Source organism: Contarinia nasturtii, unplaced genomic scaffold, assembly GCF_009176525.2.
Source record: "Contarinia nasturtii isolate CC-2019 unplaced genomic scaffold, AAFC_CNas_1.1 Cnas_scaffold_630, whole genome shotgun sequence".
NCBI classification, from domain to species: domain Eukaryota; kingdom Metazoa; phylum Arthropoda; class Insecta; order Diptera; family Cecidomyiidae; genus Contarinia; species Contarinia nasturtii.
The window spans coordinates 891,848-914,831 of record NW_022197981.1 but is presented as its reverse complement, the minus strand read 5'-3'; the positions used below and the strand labels follow the sequence as shown (position 1 = coordinate 914,831).

Here is a 22,984-nt window from a genome sequence, read left to right as displayed (position 1 = left end):
AAATCGATTGAAAAACAAACTTGTGTTTAACAATGAAACGAAGAATTCCTTTCCACTTTTGGATATGAGTCAGTGTAACAACAGTAACAGTATAACATTGCATCTGTATAAATGAAACCATGAAAAAAATGAAACAATCTCCAATTCATTCCTACGTACACATTCGATGGATGAGACAAGCGACAAATGACAAGCAAAATAGCCAATTTTTACGTGTTTTTATTGTGCTGTTTGATTCTCGATTCGGATCGTAATCAATATCATGTTTTATTCGACGCTTTTTTTATGTTTAAACTGTTTATCTCACACTACATTCTTGTTATTTTAGTTGTGCATCCGTAAATAAAAGCCAATCAAACTTCGTCTTCTGTGCCATTTTTTTTTCATCGGAGCTTGATCAATTTACTGCTACCAAATTTATTCTGATGGCATGCAATTTAAATACATTAGCTCATCACTGAAATTTGATCTCTCTGTCTTGCGGGCGCTCATTGGATAAATGCTTGTCTGGTAATCACAAAACGATTTATCATTTCGATGTAGACGAGAGAAAAAAACCACCACACAGAGTTGAAATCATCAGTGTCGCATCATAGTCACAATGTCTCTCATACATGTGATTGAGGTAGGTCCCGTTCAGATTGTATTTGTGTACTAATGAATTCAAGAGCTGACAGCAATTTGAAAGTGTCATGATTTTGACTTTTGCTCATCACATTGAAAATAACATTTAAAAGACGGGTTTTGCATGAAATGCGCAGCAGCGTACTCCGTAGTCAATCAAGCAGCAACTTTTTAATAACAATAAAAAAAAACTACCAACTAAATGGTCCAAAGTACTATGCACATTAAACAAAAGAAGAATAAGAAGAAACTATTATCAAATCACATCATCAACGAAAAAATTAATAGACCAAACAAAAAACGAGAAAGGGAACAAACGAAAATGATGAACGGCACAAATAATAACATCATGATTAATTGTTACGAAAAAAAAAGAATAACACATACAATAAAAAGTAAAAGAAAAAAGTATGCGAATCAGAAGAGTGGTCTTTTTTTAACCATGAATTTTAAACAATTAAAATTTAAAGGCATCATTTGAACGACAAGACACAAAAAAATTGTTCGATTCGATCAAATGCCAATGACAAATTTCAATACAAATTGACTGCAACGAACAAAAGAAGAGAAAAAATATATTCCCGTATTTCACATCTGTATCATTGTTACTTATTATGTGCCCTGTTTTATTGTTGCTTCGAATTGATACACATCATTCAAGGGTATTGTCGCATTTCGACGTCAATTTCTGTATTTATTCACTTCTATTTACATAGTATTGCATGTGTAACGGGTAAAAACAAAGCGAAACATTCTATCTGAAGGTGTTCCGATGACTCTCATATCAATTTTTTTTTCTATATCGATCGCATTCAGCCGAAAAAATTGCTCACAATCGAATGAAACGGCGTGAAAAAAGGTGAAATCATAATTTAATTTGTTGCTAGTCGCATATATTAGATCATAATCAGTGTTTGAGCGTACACACTCCCAATACAGCGATATTTATGGAATATTTTTTATTATAGAATGTGAAAGAGAGAGATAAAGACAAATATACCATTGCCAATGTCAACGGAGTTGTTGTTAGACCAAAGAAAAAACAAACACACACACACAATCGCGTATCGATCAAACAATTTATGTCAATTTCCTATTCGTCGCTGCAATTTTCGGAATTAAATGTATGGCGCATTCTTATCTCATCCATCACAGAATGAATGGTTTGTGTGTGTGGTATTTTTAGCCGACACTGTTTTGTGCCGGCTTAAATTTAGGACACCTTTCCACAAATGATCAACATTCATCACATGTTGTCATGTAATCATCGCGGCACATATGTTTGTTGTGTGTTTTTTTTTGGTTGTATGTACGATGTACGTGTGTGATGTGTGGTTGAGTCATACAGATCCAAAAATTCCACTTAATTATATCGAAATGAATTGGCAGATTTGTGTTTTCTCAACCGATTGATTCCAGCTAAACTAATAGCATTGCAGTTATCTATAATTTCGATGTAATTATTTACGCATTGTGATTGCGTGTACGTTGGCCAAACAAAATTCGGTCTTCTCTATTTCAGATGTGCGATCATCAATTATATTTATCTATGAATTCTTTGAACTATATAACGAATAAATTGTACACATTCCGAACAGTTTATTTACCTCGCGCACTTAATCGACACATGATTTGCCACATGAAAGTATATTAAAGAAGAAGAAGAAGAAAATGACTGATAAAACATGCCTCAATTATTTGCTCTGTGCTAATTGTCATTGTTGTTATACGTGAATTTCATCAAATTCAATTGAATTTTGCTACATGGTTTTTTTTTTACATCATCTGTGATATCGATTTAAAAATTGAAACGTTCACCATCATCGAATTTTCAAGCGAATAAACTTTTTTCTGCGATTTTCAGTGGAATTTTTACCCCATCGATGAGATGTGTTTGATTGATGCCATCAATCAATTTCCACGAACATTTTTATTATCCAAACAATTATAATCGACGTTGGACGCAAATTTAATGAACTTCCAGCGAAAATTCGCTTAGCTAATTAAAATTTGCCGATTTGCTTTTTTCGGTGTTCGCATTTTTTTCTTTCTTCTAAATTATAATTATCATATTGCTGCTGATGAACTTGATTTGTGCACACATGTATCACGAGTTGAATCTGAGTTTTTTTTTCGTCTTCTGTTGGCAAGCCCCTTTAGTTAAGATCATGGTTAGCGATCAAAGTTTTTTTTTAGAAAAGAATTATTCGTGAGCCAATTCTATCTTAAGACATTCTATCACGTTCTATTCAAGCATCATCGAAAGTGGCTATCGCAATGAATGAATATAAAACCGTGTACAATTTTGCCATTTCATTGCTGAAACTGATCTAGCAAATTTTGAGTGACGCGAACGAGCCAGCGCATTGTATATACGTTCTGCTCGAATAAACAAAAACAGGAAACCGTTTTGTCGAATTTCAAGCGAATGCGAGTTGAATGCGATGGTGTAAGAGAAAGAAAGAGAAAAAAAAAAAAATTGGAATAAAATTTGCCAACGAATTAGTTTTTCACGGTCGCAGGCTTGCTCATACATTCATTTTAAGTTCACTGCTTCATCACATTAAAATATGGTTTAATGTGTATGTGAGTTTGGTACATCGCTTTGTTTACTCGGTGTAGGTAGTAAATTATGAATGCATTCTACTGGAACTCGGTTAAATTTACGATCATGCCCGTCAATGCCTGTACTTGGATTATTTGATTGATTCCAATAATGTGTGTGTGTGTTTTTTTTTCTTGGCAAGATTGTTAATACTGATTGAGATTTAAATCACGTTCAATCCATGTTTTCGATTAATCATGACATTTCGCGAGTAATCATTACATTGTAATTATGCATTTTTGGCCATTTAACTGTAAAATAAGTTTAATTTATTTCTTTTCTGTTTCTTATGCTTGAATCGTCATTTGCTGCATTCGAAAAAATAAAATAAAACGGAAACATTTTCCCATTTCATTGGAGAAAATCGTAAAATTTTGCCAGCGGAGAAAATTTAAAATAAAGAAAAAAAATGGTAAGTCGCACAAAAGTAGAAGAAATAGAACGCAAACAAATGTTTCCCCGTTCCCTCAATGAAGTATATCTGGCACATCATATCATGACTGTGGTATCCATTTCAAAATATGCTAAAAACAGCTTAAAAAAATTATGATGGAATACGTGTTGAAAACAACTTTGAAATGAATCTCAATCGGTACAATGATGCCGATGAAATGGCGCAAATGACACATTCATGCGCGAATGTCAAACAATAGCACTAACAATAGAATGCGAGTACGGGTTCAATAAAATCTAAATGTCAATAAAAAAACATAAAAAAAACTTTTTTTTTGTTGGTTGCGTATAATTGAAAATAGTGTGGAGCTGGCGCATTTACATTTACATATATATAAAAAATCGTTGACTTGCTTATATCACTTTGAATATTTCCGATTGAAATTCTCACAATAACAGAGAAACTGGTTCGGTGGACGATGACAATCATGACAAAGTGTATTGCCATAGTAATCGTACTTGTAAGTTATCGTTTCGATAGTTCGGCTCGATTTTCTATGCGGAATTCGGTTGAAGTGGAAAAAGAGACGTTATAACTCGATTTGTATTCACCGCATTACACAAAAAAGAAAGAACAATAATTGGTAATGTGTGTGTGTATGTATATGACGACAGTGAACTGAAATCATTTATCGTTCTCAACACGAAACGAAAATGATGATAATCATAATAAATAGATATAGATGAAGAGAGAGATAAAAAAAATGTTAATTACAAGATGTTTATTCAACAAAATAGACAAAACACACGCATACACATATAATCAAACATTGGCCAAAATCACAATATTTACGTGCCACGGCACGTCATTTCTCTCTCTCTCTCTCTCTCTCTCTCTCTCTCTCTCTCTCTCTCTCAACTATCTGACTAGTTCAACGATATTTCGATTTTTGAGTGACAGAATTTTTAGTAAATCGTATTGCGGTCGTTGTTTGCAACATTGAAAATTTTATTTCTATCACCTGCATGCATCGCCAGCATGTATCGTTTACATAGCATTTAAAAACACATCGATAACAATGATCATGACAATTCGTTCAGCATGAAACATTGAATGATAATAGTCGCTGTTCGGATCATATTCCACACTTCCATCGCACCAATAACGATGCGAGCACTTACATTACCAGGAGAATGAGAGAAAAATTTAAAACGAAAAGAAGTTGAAGAAATGACAGAGAAATAAATTGCTTACCAGTTGAATCGCCTGTCACTGCACAACATTTGCAGATTAAAATCGCAATCAGTAGCAGAATGATGTGCTTGTTGCGGTTTCTGTTGAGATAAATGCTGTGATTGTGCTCAGTTTCTTTGTTGGAGATGTTTGTCTGTTGATGCTGTTGACCGAAGCCGTCATTGCGGTTGTAATCGTCTTGATGCCAAATTGTGATCATGATTACTTTGATTCTTTTTTTTAAATTTATATGTTGAAAATTTTCAGTTGATTTGTCTAGATACACTTGATCGTGTTTTTTTATAAACACACAGATTTCGCTATGTGGAATTTCTGAGTTACTACACTTCGATTTTTTTTTATCGCTTTTTAATTTCGCGTGAACTTATGAACAGATGATTATTCTCCTCTCTCCGCTCTCTCTCTCTCTCTCCCTCTGGTGCGATTTACGTTTTAATTTTTCTTTTCATACACTTTTGAATTATACTATTATTATTTTTTTATTTCACGGCGAACGAAATATGAAACGAAAGGGGGAAAAACAACAAAACCACGTTTGTTTGCTTCAATCGAAAATTAAATAGGACACAAATATTGAATCACTTGCACATATCAAATAGTTAAGAAAAATTAAATGGAGTTCGGTGTTGAATAAAGTCTTTAATCTTTTCGAAATGGTAATTTGACGAAATCTGAAATGAAAAATAAAACAAAAAATATAAATATTATGCAATTATTTTAAAAACAAAATCAATTATTTTCGAGAAAATATCTCATTGGCTTTTCTTTTAAAAACAAAAGTGAAACCGATCCAGAAAGAAATTGTTTAAAACCACGAATTTTGTAATTAAAACACAATTTTATTATTCAAAGATATGAATTTTTTCTGACGCAAATCATTTGGAATTCACAAGAAATTTTACTTTAACATTTGCTCAACCTTGCAATATGTATCGGGTATATCTGTCGCCAGATGCAACTAAACGATGTCGTTGCTGTTTTCCGTTCAACTCAACGCAGAAATTAAAAGTGAATCTCGCGTTAATTGTTTATATTTATCATATGTCGTATCTAATAAAAAGCCCTTATCATCTCAGAGAGGTGATATTATCTCTGGAATGTGTGTTGATAAAAATAAAGTTGGTACACAACATCGAGAATTTAATTGTAGGTGTTTGTCTTTTTTGGGCTCAGATGTTCGGGCTCGGTATTTTTTTTTTTAAGTGTGAGTGCATACGTGAGTTGGAAACAAGTGCACAGCAATTGAACCATTTTTCTCGGTCTTTCTGCGTTTCATTGAATCAAAGCGCTACTAAACTTTCAAAATAATTCCTGTTGGATCGTGCATTTAATACGCACATACACCTCATTTCAATACCAGCATATATATATTTTTTTGTTGTTGCTTGAAATGATCTGCCGTTTTGATGAAAATGAAAATGTATGTATATATCGTTTGAACCCATAGACAAATTTGAATTTTTCGACTTAAAATTGAATTTCAGTGTGTTGTTTTTCGCTCTTTTCGGTTCTATATATGTGCTTTCAAATGGACAGCGACAGCAACTGCAGATATGGAGGCGAATATTATTTGCGTGATCTTCCGGATTGAAAACGATCCGGAACAACAGAATGTGAATGAAAAAAATGTGCAAGAAAAAAGGCCATTAAAATATATGTGTCTCTCGGCAACTAGTGTTCGAGTAATAAAATACAACCAAATTGAATGATGAAGCCAGTGTAGAACGATATATAAATGAAAAACTTGCACACATACACGAAAGAAATGAAACAAACACAAAACGCGATTATGAAAATGATATAAATCAAAGCAGAATTTCGCATCACTGTTCTTTCAACACAACGGCAATAGAAAATAATGGACTATCATTTGAGTGTATTCGTACTATATCAATCTCTCTCTCTCTCTCTCTCTCTCTCTCTCTCTCTCTCTCTCTCTTATTCACTTGCTCTCTTTCATCAGACAAATTGGCCATAATATAGAGTAAAAGAAGAGCAGCGAAAAGGAAGATGAAACTTTACACTAATTTGACGAGCATATAGAAAGAGACAGTTTAGAGTTAATATAATTTTTCTGTTTTTGTTTTTAAAAACGAGGCGTTTCAAGTAAAATAAAACCGAATCCCATTTGATTAATCCGCATTAATTTAAATCGCATAATTTTTAATGAGCGTGTCCCTGTTTTATGCTTCACTCATCATCAACGCCATCATCATATCAACATGAAAGATAAATATGCAAACAAACACATCATACGTACACGCAGCAACGCACTTTAATGAGACACTTTTCACTGTCATTCCATATTCAAATTTGGTTGCATCCTTTGACTTCTGCTAATTAGATCATTTTTTCAATCATTTTGAATGTGTTTTTTTTTTTTTTTGAATTTTCACTTTTCATTCCAGCTAGATGCGGAGTCTTGAATGTATGATTTTGGAAAAGTTCTTTGTTATCGATCTGTAACGATGGAATTTTTCACATTTTTATCGATTTCTTATTTTTGCATCCATCTCCAGCGACCATTATCAACAACGATAAACATGTTCATTTCGATCACCCGAAAAAATAAAATTAAAAGTATCAGTTTAATGAAGTAAAATGGTAATTACATCGTCTTGACATATGGGCTTACGTCTGTTATGGCATATGACTTAATCTGTTACTATTCTGTGTATCGTTCACTTCAAAAGTGCAATAAGTTAAGTGAGTGCATCGGAAATTATTTTGTATTGACCGCATGTTAATTTGACTCAACACAAAACGAGAGGTGTTACTGAAATAGCGCGAACTGGTGAACAGTGATGTAAAAAATCATGTACAATGTGAAGTATGTTCGAAATGCGTGTAAAATATGATCAAATCAAATGGAATCATAAAATTCCAATGCGAATTCTTTTTTTTTTCTTCTTCTTCGCACAATGGTCTGGTGTGTATGCATGCGTGCATGCACATATTTATGATGAAATGTAAAAAAAGCCTTGGCGCTGGCATTTAAAATGCAAGATGTTTTCGATATAAAATTGTGGAATGCAAAAACCGTCGTCGCGACAGAATCCAGGCAATCGTTTTACGCTACACTGCGTACAAAATGAAAAACAATCAATGCTTCTTTGCTACTGTTTTTGATGCCACAAAACAAGAGTTGAAACGTGCATATTTGCTTGACGACCAATGAGTTCGACTAAATAAGCGTCCAGTTCATATGAAATTACAAAAAAGAACAAATTGTAGATGCAAAAACAAATGGCATGAATGATAGTTATCGGAACATGGAATAGTCGCTATCTATAAAAGATATTGTCTATCAACGAATTTCATCGATTCATATATGTATATAAATGGCACAATAGATAAGACAATGTGAAAGCCAATGTTTTCGCGGTGTGGTGACGATTAAACGACATTCGCCACAAAAATTATGAAACAAAGTCGCCACTGTCAATCTTCGCACGCAAAAAAATAAACAGTATCAGAATTGCGATTTTTTTTCACGCTTTGCATGATAATTTTTTTTTTTTGGCTTTACAATTCATTGTGCTGTTTTGTTTGTCTCATCAACAACATCATCATCATCCTCAATTTTCACTATTTTCTTTGGCGTCATGCATTTAAAAATAAAAATTATTTCAATGCGAGAAAACATACACGAGCACGACCCGAATCAAGCGGGTATATATTTTGTATGTAGCAGTTTTTTTTGATATGATTTCGATTTTGTTTTTCCTATTTGCTTTATATTCATCGCATTTTTTTTCGCCGACAACGACGTGTTGCACATACACAAAGCCATCAGTGTTATGTGCTTGATAAAAAGAATCGTGTGTACACATGTCGGCTCGTTTGTGTCAACTACAGTGAGAGCAATGCCAAATAGTAAAAACGACGAGCACAGAGAAACACCATACACTGCACACGGCAAATTAATATAATCAAATCTCTTTTGCGCCTCTCTCTCTCTCTCTCTCTCTTACTCTCACACGATCGCAAAATTTGTTTCTGTAAATAATTTTTTTTATTCATAAGCGATAATGAATATGTGTGATGAGGTTTTTCGCAAGTGTGCGAGCTGCGCTATGACATTTGTGTGTATCACCAAAATGCTTTCTTGATAAAATGACATATTTATTTTATCACAAAAATATCACCTCGAACAACGGAGAAAGAATCGTTTTGTATGGTTGTTTTTTACCTTTTGATCGTTTATTTTGAAAAACTCAAATCAATTCGGATGATTAAGCGATTAAGATTATTTTATTTTGTCTTCGAGTGTCAAAAAATTTGGCGAGCACTTGATATCGCATACCGGCGCAAATTATATTACCCGCTCTCACTTGCATTGGCGAATTGCACGATATGTTTTTGTGTGTGGTTTTCGTTTTTAGACACAGTTACCACCGCAAAATGATGGGTTGTTAAGAGTCTTTTACTTTTTCACTCATATTTCGATGCACGATTACACTCGATGCGTATGATTATAATATTTCAATTGTCTTATCTCTTATCGATTTTAGTCCAACGCATTTGTCTTTGTGAAAAAACAATAATTCTTCACTGCGTGAATTAACTTTTACTTTTATAATTATCAATAGCTTTTGACGTGCGATACTTCTTTCGTTTCACAATAGAGAAGAAATTTTCACATTGACCAGAAGTCGATGATATTGATGTCGCTTTTCCACATGAAAATTAAATTCAGGTTATTAACAAACAAGTAATTAAGCAGAGAAATTTATTTTGCTTCTGGTTAAAACCAATGTGATGATTGTAGTACAAAGTGGAAACATATCGGTAAAATTTATTCAAAATTTATCATGAAAACTGTGATGTATATTCAGAGTGCAAAAAGAAGACATCCCCAAATTGAAAAACGGAATTTTTTTACATGGACATGTCTTTGTTCTGAACTCAATTATTGTTGGAGTCTTATTTCCAAATAGTTCAATTCAGTTTTGTCCGAATATTTTAATACATTTTTGTGTCAACAAATTTGCATTTTCAAAAGAAACGGTTTTTAAAAGACTCTTTGTGTTGTTCCTCTTAATTTGACAAATCGAAATAAACGAGAGCAAAGTAAGGCAACGAATTCTGAATTATTTCTGAAAATTATTATCATACACAAGGCGAACAAAAAATCTATATATATAATACAAAAACCGAACTGTGAATTGAACATTAAACAAAACAATTAGGCATCGGCATATGGCTATAGTATTGAAATACACACATACACCACCGTCCAAAGTTCCAGCAACAAAAACAAGACACGATGATTGTAAGTAAATAAACCCGAATTTGTTTGTTATCGCTTTTGCTTGTTTTGCATTTTATGGATGCGCACGCGAATTTCGTGTGTATGTATTCCATTCGCGCTTCGGTTCAATTCGGACTGGAGTGTCAAAAATGAGCTATCAGTGTAAAAATGTGTAAAATAATATGAAAGAATCGAGACAAACCACTCAAAAAACATATATATTCGATTTCTGCAAAATTTATTTCTGGATTTGCATATCAAGGTATCAATTTTCAAAAACGAACATTCAAATGGTGGCCGATTAACATTAAGTTAAGTGCATAACCGAACCGAAGAATTTTGCGAAGCTGATAGAAAAGAAAGAAAAAACAAACCACTTGAAACTTCTAATCACATATCATTTTAAAATCAACCAATTCTAACGGCAAATTCGTGCCGACACTGAAACAAATCTGTCAACAACAATCAAACACCGAGAAATAATCATGTATCCAAATCACAATTTCTCCAGCAATTTCATAGAACCCATAGAAAAAAGAAAGAAATGTACAATTTTTTTTTTTTTGAACCAAAATAATAAACGGAAAAGAAACACACCGTTTATTTGGCGCACAGGCACAAGAAGATTTAAAGAAAAAGAAAAAAAAAACGTACTCGATCAACGAACGAAATAAGCAATGAAAGATAGAAAAAACACTCTCAACACTGTTCAAATTCAAACACACAATATATTTCGGTGTGAGTGCGCGCGAGCCTGAGAAATTGATACACACGAACGACGGTTGAAAAAATACTAACTTAACATTTCACTTTTTTCTGCTATTTGAATTCGATTTCTTGGGTTCTCGGGCTGTTGCGCTCCATCTCTCTCACTCGCTGTGCCGATTCTACCGTCTCAATGTGTCGACTATACATTTCATCGCGCACGGTGCGCGATCGCAAAACGGGACGGAGAACGCGAACACAATATCGAACGACATAAGCGAATCGTAAACAGTGGAAGAAAGAAAGAGACACACAAAAGGGGGACTAAAGTGTATGAGAGCGCCGACGGTTTCGTATCGCTTTCGTATGCCGAAAGCACATGATGCGGTAGCCCAGTATTATCTTTCCGGATCGGATCGAAGTGAATCGCCGATATTGTGTTTATGCTATTTTTCATAACAACAAAATCAATTGTCGCAATATTATTTCCCAATTTAATGTAATCCCAATAATTCTGCACTCGATATTTTTACCCGAATGACGAATCAAATCGAATTTGCAAGACCGTTTGCTTATTGTATTAGTTTTTCTCTGAAAGTGGTGATTTTTCACATTGACGCACGCTTTGAACAGGAAATATCATGAAAATACACATTTTTTTGTATGGAAGTTCGGATCAAACGATCGGTATTGCCTGAAGAAATTAATTTCGGAAAATGGTAGTGCACTTTTTGTACGTATAGTATACATACAGTATGGTATCTTGGGATGATAAAGATTCGTTTGCCCTACTTTTTGTTATCTTTTTATTCTTCCGAACTTCTTCTTGTTATTCTTCTTGAGAAAAAGAATTCATTTCATTCTTTAAATGAAACGAGGAATGAAGACAAAAAGGGCAACAGTATTAGGTCTGATTTTCTTGAATTCAAAAATTGGATTTTCACTGAGTTGTGAAATACAGTTCTATGAAATAAAAATTGAAATTTGTCGTCAACGACGTATGTAATTATCAATTTAGAAATTAGTCCTTTTCTCAAAATTATAGGAAATCCACCCCAAAAAAATCAATAAACAGACCACGGTCTCTTACTTAAAAAGGCAACAATCTGTTTTGGTTATTATTGTCATAACGACTTCTAAACAACGGCAACTGAACTGCTTTATTTCGTGTGCGTATCGTGGCTCGCTTTCGCCAGATGGCGCCAGTATTCAATCAAAGGATTTCTTAAATGGAGTAGAAAACATTCGCACAGTTTCGTTCATAAATTTGCTCTGTTTCTTTTGAATTGAAGTGAAAATCATTTGATTCTTTCCCACATTCTTCGAAATGGATTTGAAAGCAGAGCCAAATACAGTATTTCGCCATAAATTTGAAACTGATTATTAAAATGAATCCCTCCCTCTTCCCCGCGTATATCTCTCTCTCAATCATACTGGGGCGTTTGAGAAAGCTGTCAAACTGTCATCAAATCTGAATAATAACACAAATGTTAAACTAGTTATAAGAATCCAAAGTACAGGCGAAGAAAATGCAATAAAAATCAATTATTGCAAAAGTTTAGGGGGCCGATTCGAATTGCTTATCGAATGTAACAAAAAAATGGCTGTTTCAATTGAAATCAAACTGAATCGCCCGAATAAAATTTACTATGAAAACGTAAGGCAAACAAATGTTTACAAATCGAGAAAAGTTATGTGACATCTTGTGCAATTGTTTATATTTCGTTGTTTCTTTTTTGCTGTTGTTGTTGTTGCAGGAATCGATAAGCGGTCTTTTACAAATACACTGTCCAACTGAGACAAAGCACGATGGCATCGTTGTAACACTGGACGCAATTGTCAATTTACAATTAGGTAGCAAAAATGCTGGGTTTTTTGAGCCATTTTCTTCGTCGATAAAACCATTTCAGTTGCTCAACAACAGTATTCAATTGGCCGCGGCTGGCAAATTGCCATCGGGTTTTAGTGAATTAGCATTTGAATTTCCATTGACATGTGTTAAAGAACCGAAAATCCTCTACGAAACGTATCATGGCATTTTTATCAATATCAATTACATGATTAAATGTGATATCAAACGAAGTTTTCTCGCGAAAACCGTACAAAAATCGCAACAATTTGTCATCCAATATAAGCCAAAACCAAAGGTGCCGCCAAACGAAGTCAATTTCACAATTAGCCCAGAAACGCTACAAAAAACTGGCAAAGAGCGCATTTCCATTCCACGATTTTTAATCACAGGACGTTTGGACACAGTCGATTGTTGTATCACAAAACCACTCTCCGGCCATGTAAGTTGGGCATTCTTTTTTGCTTCATTTTTGTTTTTTGCTTGAGAAATTCAGTTTTTTAATTGTTTGATATGATTTTTAGCTGACAATTCAACATACTGAAGTAGCCATCAAATCAATTGACTTGCAATTGGTTCGAATTGAGACTTGTGGCAGCGCTGAAGGCTACTCACGTGACGGTAAAGAGTAGTTCATACTTCCCTTTTTTTGAGTTGTCCAAAATTATTGATTAAAAAATTGAAATTAGTTTTAAATAAACCAAAATCTATGTGATTGAAGAAATTTCAAAGATTTTCGTTTTACATTTTCAGCTACCGAAGTCCAAACAATCCAATTGGCCGACGGAAACGTGTGCCCAAAACTACAAATTCCAATTTATATGATATTTCCAAGACTGTTCACGTGTCCCACACTTATATCGAAAAATTTTAAAATCGGTTTGTATCAAACAGTGTCACTTGTTCATGACAATCTATATCTTCTCGAAAAAAATATAATAATTTATTTGTTTATTTTCATTTCAGAATTCGAGTTGAATTTATTTGTTATATTCCAGGACGAGTATTTAGTAACGGAAAACTTTCCAATTGTTTTGCATCGATTCAATGCATAGATATATCAGTTAAATAAACTTAGTAAAATTCAATGGATTGTTTTTTATTTTGTAAATCATCGTTTGTATTATATAATCATATGATTATTTTGTGGTTGTATTGAATCTGTATTTTTAAAACTTCAGTTAACATGGAAACAATGAAAAAAAAAAAAAACAGAATTAATTCTAACACGTATATGCTGGAAATGGATTTCAATAGAGCAGTTTATTTGTTGGCTACAAATAAAGTTCAAAATCGATGCGATTGGATGAGTTGAATTGTGATTCGGTGCCGCATTTTTTCACAAAAACACCGTCTTTAAAATAGCCATCTTGTGACCATTTATACATTTGATCGGTTGAGTACGGACCTTCGCATTTGGTGTCATCAATTTTCCATTTAAATTCCCACGTAATTTTGCTGTCATCGATTCCGAGTGCTGTTGTCGTCGAAGTGGCGACTGTTTCATTCTGTTTGCTGGATTCACCGTTGTTATCCCCATCGCCCGTTATTTGTTTTTTCTCTTTCTTATCAAAATCATCGGCATACATATCGAGTTCATCATCTACATCCATCGCTTTGTTTGCGTTAAATGCACCACCTCCCTTTAATTTTGATGCAAATTTTGCGGTAATCTCTTCAAATGTTTCCTCATAAACATTCATGTTGCCCATTTTTGTAAGAATTTTATTACACAATTCGGTGATTTCGGTGACCAATGCAGCATTCTCATCGACAATGCCCGCTTTTTTCCGTCGAAAACGTTCAATCGATGAAATTTTTGCGCTTTGTTTGCCCAAACGTTGTAGTGCACGTTGAACCGTCTCTTTTGGTTTCATGAGCTCAAGTATACGTCGATAGGCGGCAATAACATCAAACTTTTTCAAACTTTCATTGTTTCCTTCGTCCTCCGATTCGGATGATGAATCAGCCAAACCACCGCCACCAGTACTGGTCTCTGGGCCACCATCTTCGGCCAATTTTTGCTTGCGATCATCATCGAATTTCTGAATTTTCACCCAGTCCAAGTTGTCCAGCCAATGATCTTTGATATCTTTCTGCTTTTTCCACTGAAAATGACCGTCGCCATCAAAATGACCCTCTTCCAATTCTTCTTTCATATTAAACGGCGTTATCTATTGAGCGAGAATAAAAATCAATCAATCAACAAACAAGAAAAAACGCTATATTGAATTTCACGTACCTTAACATCACCATCCATTCCAGAGACGCCGTCCTCTTCACCTTGTATCTCCTCTTCGTCAAGTACGTTGTAGCTGAAAAGATGAATTCAAGTTGAAAAATTGGGTTCGCAAAAAAAAATGAATGTTCGCGAGAGAAAAAAACTCACCGACTTTCATCAACATCACTATCTTCCTCATCCGAGTCGAGTGTGTGTTTTTTAATGTGTTCGTATGTTTTTGGCTTCTTTGAGATGGACTCGTCGCCGCCATAAATATCTTCCAAATTACGTTTCGACATTTTTCAATTCTTTTTAATCAATTTGTATTAAAATTCACTGAATTTACACAATCAGGCGACCCAAATTGGTTTTATTTCGATTTATCCACTATTTCAATTACATGCACAATGTCTGCCATGAGATCAACTTTAATCGTTTGATGTGTGCTTTTTGTTTTGACACTTCGTACACTATATTCACACAAAGACGCACGCACACATATACGTGAAATGTTTGACATTTCTTGCAAACGTCATATTCGAATGGAATGAGAATCGTTTTGGTATTCGTTGGAAATAACGTTTGGAAGCGATTAAATTTGAATTTATTTAAAAGGAATTAGAAAATATCAAAAAACAATCAATTCAAACCGATATTTTGCAATGTGAAATTAAAATATTTCCATTAAAATCGAAATATGATGATATTTTTTCTGAAAAGTGTCAACGGATGACAGGTCGACTAAATAAACAGAGCGTATGCGTGTTGGGTGCAGAAAAAAAACTCCAATACACAAACGAGGATAGCACTTGAACAAGGAGAAAAAATATCAACAAATTGACACATTGACATCGACCAAGTGAATTGAATAGAACGGGATAGAAACATATGAAAACATTGTACTGATTTTTTATTCACTGCTGGTGCTTCTTTTCATCAAAACAGACATCGATTGGTTTTGCGTGTATGCGGTAGCAAAATTGAAAGTGTATACAGCTAGTAAAATCATTCAAATTGATTTCGCCGAATAGAGAGAAGAAAACATTGACGTGGTGAATCATTCAATTTTTATCAATAACGATTGACGAATTTGTACAATATATCGACAAATACTACACGTCTCAGTGTGCCGACGTGTGTAATTAATACAATTTTTTTTTTTAATTCTTCATTCGTTGCTTGTGAATTTCATTTTCACATCGTATCCTTTTCGTGCAATTGTTGTTGATTATTATTTATTTTCGTTGTTGTGTGTGCGTTACCAGTGCAATATTCATTTATTTATTGATTTTTACCCCCCTTTGCTGTGATTGTTTATAGTAAACAACATTTTGCATAATTTTCAATTCTACTTAGTTTGAAAAAATTGAAAGTGAAAACCAAACCAATAAGCAACAAACGCAGCAAAATTAACAGCCGAGTGTTATTTTATCTTGAGAGTGATAAGAACACGGTGTGTTACAGTCAACTATGATTTGAATTAAAAAGAACACACACACACGTTTTTGCCATTTATTATAAACATTTCAAACGAACTATTTAACGCTTGGGTACAATAACTTCAGTCGATTCAAAACCAACGAAGCATAAAAAGGTAACATATTTTTGTCTCTCTTTTTATTTATTTTCCTGTGCAAATGGAACTCGAATGTTTCCTTCAGAAATCGGAACAAACTCCGTTGATTGAATTGGTCGGAAGTGGGTAATAAAACCTTTTGACATTTTTTTTTTTCATGAGAATTGCCAAGCATTTTCCATGATTTTTGTATTTTAACGATGATGCAGTTTTTCTTAAATGTAAAAATCGATATATTCTTAAAATGAAATTTTGCAGTTATCGCAAGAAAACATCAAATTACAGTCATAAAAATTCGTCAAAAAAGACTCGGTCTTTAAATCGTCCATAACCATGCCATGACTAACGACTTAAAGTTTTCTTACGACTTGAACATTTGAACTATTTGCTCAATTCATTCGATTTTTAAATCAAAATATTATTGTGAGTTTGTGATAAGATTTTATATGAATTTGTTAGTCGCCGATTGGCCATAATAGTTGCATTAAATTGCAAAATCGATAACTAATGTCAAATGTGTTCATCTGTTGAGTAGTGTCGTATGCATTTTTGTGACTCACAACCAAGTGTTTCTACGGATATTTTCGTCTGTACCTTTGTGTTTCAACATGCATCACTTTACATTTTCGATTTGATTGTAATCAATGCTCATGCAATGTAAATAAATAATCTACATTTATATGGAATTTTTTAATTAAACTTCTTGAATTCTATTATTTGTCTCAATTTCATTCAATTATTCATCTTTGGCTTCATATATTATTTTAAGTTCATAACAGCATACGATCCGATTTCAATCGGAATAAAATGAAACTTTGAATGGATAAAATAGTAATTGTTGCTTTTCGTAACAGGCGCCGAGATGAGAGGAAACAAATGTGTTGCTTCTAATTATGCTGTAAGCATGGAGCCGTCAAACGGTGCTAGAATGTAGGGCGAATCGATAGTGCTACATTTCACACCTTAATGTTCAACATTCAAATTGTACAATCATGCAAATCACTTATTTCCTTGCAATTCCACTAATGAAAAACAATCATAGTAATTTGTATGGAAAAATATCGGGAAATGAGCATAGAATTATATAGAATATTTTGGGCTTGGTCATTTTCGAGTGGTAATGTGATGATTCATCTTCGTATGTATTATTTGGGTGGATGAAAGTAGGATTATACACTTTTATTCTCGTAAAAAACCTTTTATAGTGAGTATTTTTGCATTCACACTCTCGTCAGTTTTTTTTTTCAAGTCCGGATGCTGATACGAGGGTAACCGAATTCTCTACTGCCACTTAGTGTCACTAAAACATTTCGATTTACCAAAAAGTTGTTCCCAAAATGTTTTTTTTTTATTTCGTTCATATTAAATTTGCAAGCCATGCATAACATTGTTTTGGCTTCATTTCAAGTGGAATATGCGTTTGATAGGCAATTTCAGTCACAATTAATTGGTGTGTCGCTTTAAGCGATATCACTTGTTATATCGCCTGTTTGGTTCTATTGTTAAATGTTTATCACATTTATAATCACAAAATACAATAGTGCATTTTGATTTGAATGGAAAATACGTTAATATGCAAAAAAAAATGTTTGAAATTAAGCACGAAAGGTTATTGACTCATTAGATTGTGTTCCAGGTTTCAAATAGCATTAAATAGTAGTAGGAAAAAAAGTTGATTTTTAATGGCATTCGGTGTATGTTTATTTTTTTTATTTTGTTTCTTCGTTGCAGTAGATCGAGTCGTAGTCGGTGCTTCGTTGAATCAAATGATAGAATTGTTGATGTGTTGAGAGAGCGACGAGCATTTATGTCATAATGTTCACTTCACTCAAGAACAAGATTCGCGAAGAGACTGGTAATGATGTTTGTGCACAACATCCGGCATTCTCGTCAAACCGTCGCAATTCGCTGAGTTTGAATAATTTCAATAACAACAATAATATCATCGACACAAGTCAAAATGGTGCCTATACACCATCGCTACACAGCTCAAATGGCACACTTAACAATAGTCAGCAACGTTTCACGACAATAAATTCACCAATCGATCAGCTAAATGCGATTATCGCACAGAAAAATGAGGAAATCACAACACTGATCGAAAAATTAAACGAATCGGATGCAAAATTTACCAAATTATTCACCGAATACGATGCAATTGCGGCGATTAAAGATCGCTTGGAAAAGAGCAACAACATTTTGGAGGATGCGCTCAAAGTGGCGCAAGAACAAAAGGAATTAATTCACAGCGAACAAGATAAAATACAAAATTTGCAGGCACAAGAAATTAGCAAATTGAAAAGTTTACTGCATTTTCGTGAACAGGTTAGATTTTTTTACCACAACTTTTTTTTGGCCTCAAATACTATTATTTATTTCCTGGTTATGTATTTCTATTTATTTGGTACATACAGGAAGCCATTGATCGGCTATCGACAATAAAACAAAAGGATAATCAATTGGATCAAATGCAAATGGAAAATGCACGCTTGCGTGAGTTGGAAGCAAATTTTGAAAATATTCAGGTAACTTCATAACCCCATCCCATTACAATCAATCTTTTGCATTCAATTTATGACGTAAACACATCATGTTCCTTCATTTGATTTTTATGTGTTTTTTTATTTGATTATGTTTTTTTTTGCTTTTTTTATAGCTATTTGGTTGAATAGTTCAATACATACTTTTGGTTCCGGTGACGTTTTTTTCTCGCTTGTTTATCATTTTGCTTCATCTTCATTTCTGTTTGAATCAATTCATTTTTGTTCACCCATCATCAAAATTCAGCACATTTATATTGCAAAAAAACAACGAAACATATTATAATCGGTTCGTAGGCAGTATAACATTACTGTTTTCAATTCCAATTGGAAAAATTCAATAAAAAAATTGGATTGCCGGAAGAAATCCCGAATTTTCAGCAAAAAATAAATCGTTCAGAAAAAATATTTCTACTAGGATGACTTCCGGCATTCAAAAAAATCATTATCAACTTCAAAGTACATTGAAAATGTGTTTGAAATGGATTTTTTGGTTTGTCATTCAGGATGAGCTTGAGAAGCTGCGTCATTCGGCCCAAATGGGGAAGAACAGTCTAACGGCCACATTGGCATCGGTGGAAGAACAAAATCGGCACTTAGCCAGCAAACTGCAGGTAAGACAACAGTGTAACCAGTGGTTTTTTTTGCATTTCATGAACTTTTTTCTCTCTTTTTTCATGTTTTCGTTGATTTTAAATGGTTTCTGTTTTTTTCTTTTGTTTATAGATATACGAAGAAGGTCGCATTAATTTCACAATGAACCAAAGTAATGATGAAAAAATGCAAATTTTATTACGTGAACGTCGCATGTTAGAACAACGTTTGGAAGAGGCTCATCTACATTTATCCGATATAAAAAGTACATGGAGTGCACAAAATATGGCCTTGGAAACGCAAGTCGATCGCCTATCACGACAAGTAGCCGCTGAAACAACGGAAAAACGAAAAGCTCTCACTGCACACGACGAACTAGCCGAAAAATGTAAGCAACTTGCATTCCAGCTGGAAAAATCCACTGCAGACATTGAACAACGCGATCAAAAGGTACGAAAACTTAAATCGAAAATGATCAAATGTGGACTTGTTCTTTATTTATTTTTATTTTTTTGTTTTTCAGATCAAGCTGATGAGTGAAGAAATCGATGAACTCAGTTCAACGTATCAAGATTTCAAGGACCAAAATGACGAAGAAGTGACATTCTTGCGAAACAAAGTTGTAAGTATAGATATTAAATGATAAATTTTAGACATGTGTCGATTGAATTTCAATAAAATGATGTAATGGACAAATTAAAATTCGCAATTTGCATTCACTTTGATACCCTTGACATATCATACGATCTAAAATTCAACCAATTGCCTTGTCATTTGCAAAACAACATCCCAATGTCATTTGATTCTTTTATTCTTTAACAACAACTACATATCTGGCAAATGATATTTGATACAGTTTTTTCTCTGCTCTTTTACACATTACGATCATAAATGTGTGCACGAAAAATATGCAAACAAACATGGTTGGAATTCATTACGATCCTCACCTGGCATCAACATTGAAATATTTCCGAACATTTACAATGAATTTTCTAGATCGATTCAAACAATTTGAAATTCAAATTCGAGTCTTAGCAACAGCTGCTATTCAGCCAGACCACAATGTTCACATACTTTTTGGCGTTCGATTATTCTTCAATTTTTTTTTTTTATTAGAAACGCTTTTTCTAACGCACATCTCTTTTATGCCCAAAAACAGAATAAGTCTACCAACGAAATAGACGAACTGAAGCAGTCATTAGAAATACAACTGGAACGACTCAATAGCCAATCCGATGAAGCTGATCGATATACAAAATCCATGAATAGTCGCATTGAATGTCTGCAAAATGATTTACAAGCCGTTCAACTTGAATTGGAGAGGTTTTTATTTGTGCAAACATTTTTTCTCTAATAATCTGTACATGATAAAACAACATGTCTTTTTTATTTGCAGAGAGAAAAAAGAGAAGAATTCGATTGCATTAAAGAATGCGGAAATTTCACAAAATGAAGAGCGATTGAAACAACAGCTACTCAATGAATCGTATGAAATAAACGAAATGTATGAAACGATACAAAAATTGACCGATGAACGAAATGAATTGGAATGTCGGTTAAACGACTACCAACAGCAGATCGAATGCATCGATGATTTAAAAAATGATATCGCTGACAAAAATAAGGTAATAAGTTAAGTTGTTTAAAAGGTGGTCGCGTAAATTCATTTAATTTTAATGCAATTTGATTTTTTATTGCTTGCAGACTATCAAAATACTGAATCAACGATTGGCCGATATGAAAAAGACCTTACAAAATGAATTGAAATCAAATGAAAAGAATGGCGGCCCAATCCACAATTTAGACGCTCAAAAAACAAGTGCGACTTCAGTTAGCAACTGTGTACAAAGTGATGATCAACTGGCCGACAGTAATATTAAGAACGCATCAGCTGTTGTAATGGACGATGTCAACTTTAAATACTTGAAACATGTGATACTGAAATTTTTGACCAGTCGAGAGGTGTGATCCCGTGTTCAAATTACGCTAATTCATTTTTATACTATTGAACAAATTGATTTATTCATTTTTTTTCCATAGGTCGAGGCTCGACACTTAATACGAGCGGTTGGAACACTTTTAAATTTAAATCATGAAGAAGAACAATTGCTACACGAAACGCTAAACTTCAAAGTTGGATGGTTTGGTTCACGATCAATTGATGTCACAAGAAATCGACACCACAAACTTTTGTCCATTCCATCGCCATCATTACACAGCTAGTAAATAAAACGCTTGCAATAAAAAAACAAACAAAATCGATGTGCAAATTCAACAATTCCGAATAAATTGTGTCATTTTCATAGTTTAAACAAAATGGCATTTTCATTTGTTCTGAACCAAAGGCAACAAAAGTTTTTTTCCATATTCTTTTTACTATAGAAAAGTCATGCAATATTTTTTAAATACATAAACAACTGCAATTTAAGATTCCATAACGACAAACGGAACATTGTAATTTCCCATCGCGCCATTCATGTAGCACATATTTGTATGAATGTTAATGCATATTTTTCCGATTATGTTTTTCAAATTCTGGTCGTTACTGCAACAAATTTCCATTATAGTAGTTAGAAAGATTGTAAAGAGCTACATTTCACTCACCTTTTATTGTGAATTTCGTTTAAATAATTTTTTGCTATATAATCTAAGTCAAATTGTCGGCTAAAATCACAAATTTATAGTAGTCTTCATTCTTGAAAGTATTCATTCTGAATCAAATTACTCACACCGCATGCAGATATTATAGTATAGCCATACACAGGATTTTTCTTATACTTTGTTTCGAACTCCATAAAGATTTCATTCAAACGTTTTAAATATATGTCCAGATCGCTATGAAAGAATCATCTTATTAGTTTGTATAATCACATGAAATGGGAAGACAACGCACGCATTTGGATGATAGACAGTTGGGGTGGCATTTATTCGGTTGACTACAGTGTCATATACACCTTGTATACCACATCATCTAAAAGTAAAAACGCAAATGTTTCATCTCTGTGTGTACTTTTCCATCCACGTTGCGCCGTCAAGTTTTTCGGCTGCCAAATGCACATAGGCATTGGCAACCTTATTTACTTTAATCATGTTGATCTTTTTGCTTACAGCAGACATAGTTGAAAGGTATGATTTAGATACACCAGAGTTACCTAAGTTAATAAATCCTTAATAAATGGGAAAACGAACTTGAAAAACTATCTACACTCTCTTGAAGCATTATTGCCGTTACCAACAGCTACAGCTGGACTCTATTAGAAAGAAAACATTCTTATCGTCGAATAATATTGCAGAAAAGAAGTTGATTCAATTGAAGCGCTACTTCATTGAAATGAATTGTTTTGTATGGTATTCGTATTTCAGAAACT

General features: G+C 33.6%; 4 protein-coding genes and 1 long non-coding RNA gene across 8 annotated transcripts in view; 2 read left to right on the top strand and 3 right to left on the bottom strand.

Annotated features, from left to right (window-relative positions):
• Window positions 1-10,903, bottom strand: part of LOC116340206 (cysteine-rich motor neuron 1 protein) — a 51,507-nt gene extending 40,604 nt beyond the window's left edge. Inside the window, exons 1-2 of one of the 3 annotated variants that reach the window (XM_031766548.1) lie at window positions 10,729-10,903; window positions 4,878-5,548 (exon numbers count right to left, since the gene is read on the bottom strand). In XM_031766548.1, the coding sequence (XP_031622408.1) occupies window positions 4,878-5,076 (199 nt within the window). In that variant the 5' untranslated portion in view covers window positions 5,077-5,548; window positions 10,729-10,903. Of the gene's footprint in view, window positions 1-4,877; window positions 5,549-9,069; window positions 9,613-10,728 lie in introns of those variants that run through there. The other 2 variants (XM_031766549.1, XM_031766550.1) reach the window with 2 other exon arrangements.
• Window positions 10,904-12,283: 1,380 nt separating this feature from the next.
• Window positions 12,284-13,773, top strand: LOC116340270 (vacuolar protein sorting-associated protein 26C). Its single transcript, XM_031766674.1, has 5 exons — window positions 12,284-12,493; window positions 12,594-13,127; window positions 13,210-13,306; window positions 13,439-13,564; window positions 13,652-13,773. Exons 1-5 carry the CDS (start codon window positions 12,437-12,439, stop codon window positions 13,738-13,740), a joined length of 903 nt encoding a protein of 300 aa, XP_031622534.1. The 5' UTR covers window positions 12,284-12,436; the 3' UTR covers window positions 13,741-13,773.
• Window positions 13,774-13,824: 51 nt separating this feature from the next.
• On the bottom strand, window positions 13,825-15,362 carry LOC116340269 (CD2 antigen cytoplasmic tail-binding protein 2 homolog). The gene is made up of 3 exons (XM_031766673.1): window positions 15,075-15,362; window positions 14,928-15,000; window positions 13,825-14,859 (listed from the first exon to the last, which is right to left on the bottom strand). Exons 1-3 carry the CDS (start codon window positions 15,203-15,205, stop codon window positions 13,960-13,962), a joined length of 1,104 nt encoding a protein of 367 aa, XP_031622533.1. The 5' UTR covers window positions 15,206-15,362; the 3' UTR covers window positions 13,825-13,959.
• Window positions 15,363-15,827: 465 nt separating this feature from the next.
• LOC116340069 (golgin subfamily A member 1) lies at window positions 15,828-21,920 on the top strand. 2 transcript variants are annotated; one of them, XM_031766256.1, is made up of 10 exons: window positions 15,828-16,500; window positions 18,217-18,807; window positions 18,897-19,007; window positions 19,529-19,636; window positions 19,749-20,066; window positions 20,140-20,238; window positions 20,776-20,939; window positions 21,013-21,241; window positions 21,321-21,578; window positions 21,657-21,920. In XM_031766256.1, exons 2-10 carry the CDS (start codon window positions 18,298-18,300, stop codon window positions 21,837-21,839), a joined length of 1,980 nt encoding a protein of 659 aa, XP_031622116.1. In that variant the 5' UTR covers window positions 15,828-16,500; window positions 18,217-18,297; the 3' UTR covers window positions 21,840-21,920. The 2 variants fall into 2 exon arrangements, with proteins under 2 accessions (XP_031622116.1, XP_031622115.1); XM_031766255.1 differs by having other exon boundaries at window positions 18,214-18,807.
• A 156-nt stretch (window positions 21,921-22,076) lies between these two features.
• On the bottom strand, window positions 22,077-22,789 carry LOC116340330. The gene is made up of 4 exons (XR_004201070.1): window positions 22,627-22,789; window positions 22,510-22,587; window positions 22,221-22,451; window positions 22,077-22,161 (listed from the first exon to the last, which is right to left on the bottom strand). It is a non-coding gene; the product is annotated as an uncharacterized LOC116340330 (long non-coding RNA).
• Window positions 22,790-22,984: the final 195 nt, after the last annotated feature.

Bases quoted from the DNA above. Each gene is read 5' to 3' on its own strand.
- LOC116340270 (XM_031766674.1), top strand. From the start codon at position 12,437: ATGGCTGTTTCAATTGAAATCAAACTGAATCGCCCGAATAAAATTTAC. The intron at 13,128-13,209 runs GTAAGTTGGGCA...TATGATTTTTAG, and splicing joins CAAAACCACTCTCCGGCCAT to CTGACAATTCAACATACTGA. The intron at 13,307-13,438 runs GTAAAGAGTAGT...TTACATTTTCAG, and splicing joins TGAAGGCTACTCACGTGACG to CTACCGAAGTCCAAACAATC.
- LOC116340269 (XM_031766673.1), bottom strand. From the start codon at position 15,205: ATGTCGAAACGTAATTTGGAAGATATTTATGGCGGCGACGAGTCCATC. The intron at 15,001-15,074 runs GTGAGTTTTTTT...TCATCTTTTCAG, and splicing joins AGTGATGTTGATGAAAGTCG to CTACAACGTACTTGACGAAG. The intron at 14,860-14,927 runs GTACGTGAAATT...CTCGCTCAATAG, and splicing joins GAATGGATGGTGATGTTAAG to ATAACGCCGTTTAATATGAA.
- LOC116340069 (XM_031766256.1), top strand. From the start codon at position 18,298: ATGTTCACTTCACTCAAGAACAAGATTCGCGAAGAGACTGGTAATGAT. The intron at 18,808-18,896 runs GTTAGATTTTTT...TGGTACATACAG, and splicing joins TACTGCATTTTCGTGAACAG to GAAGCCATTGATCGGCTATC. The intron at 20,239-20,775 runs GTAAGTATAGAT...GCCCAAAAACAG, and splicing joins CATTCTTGCGAAACAAAGTT to AATAAGTCTACCAACGAAAT.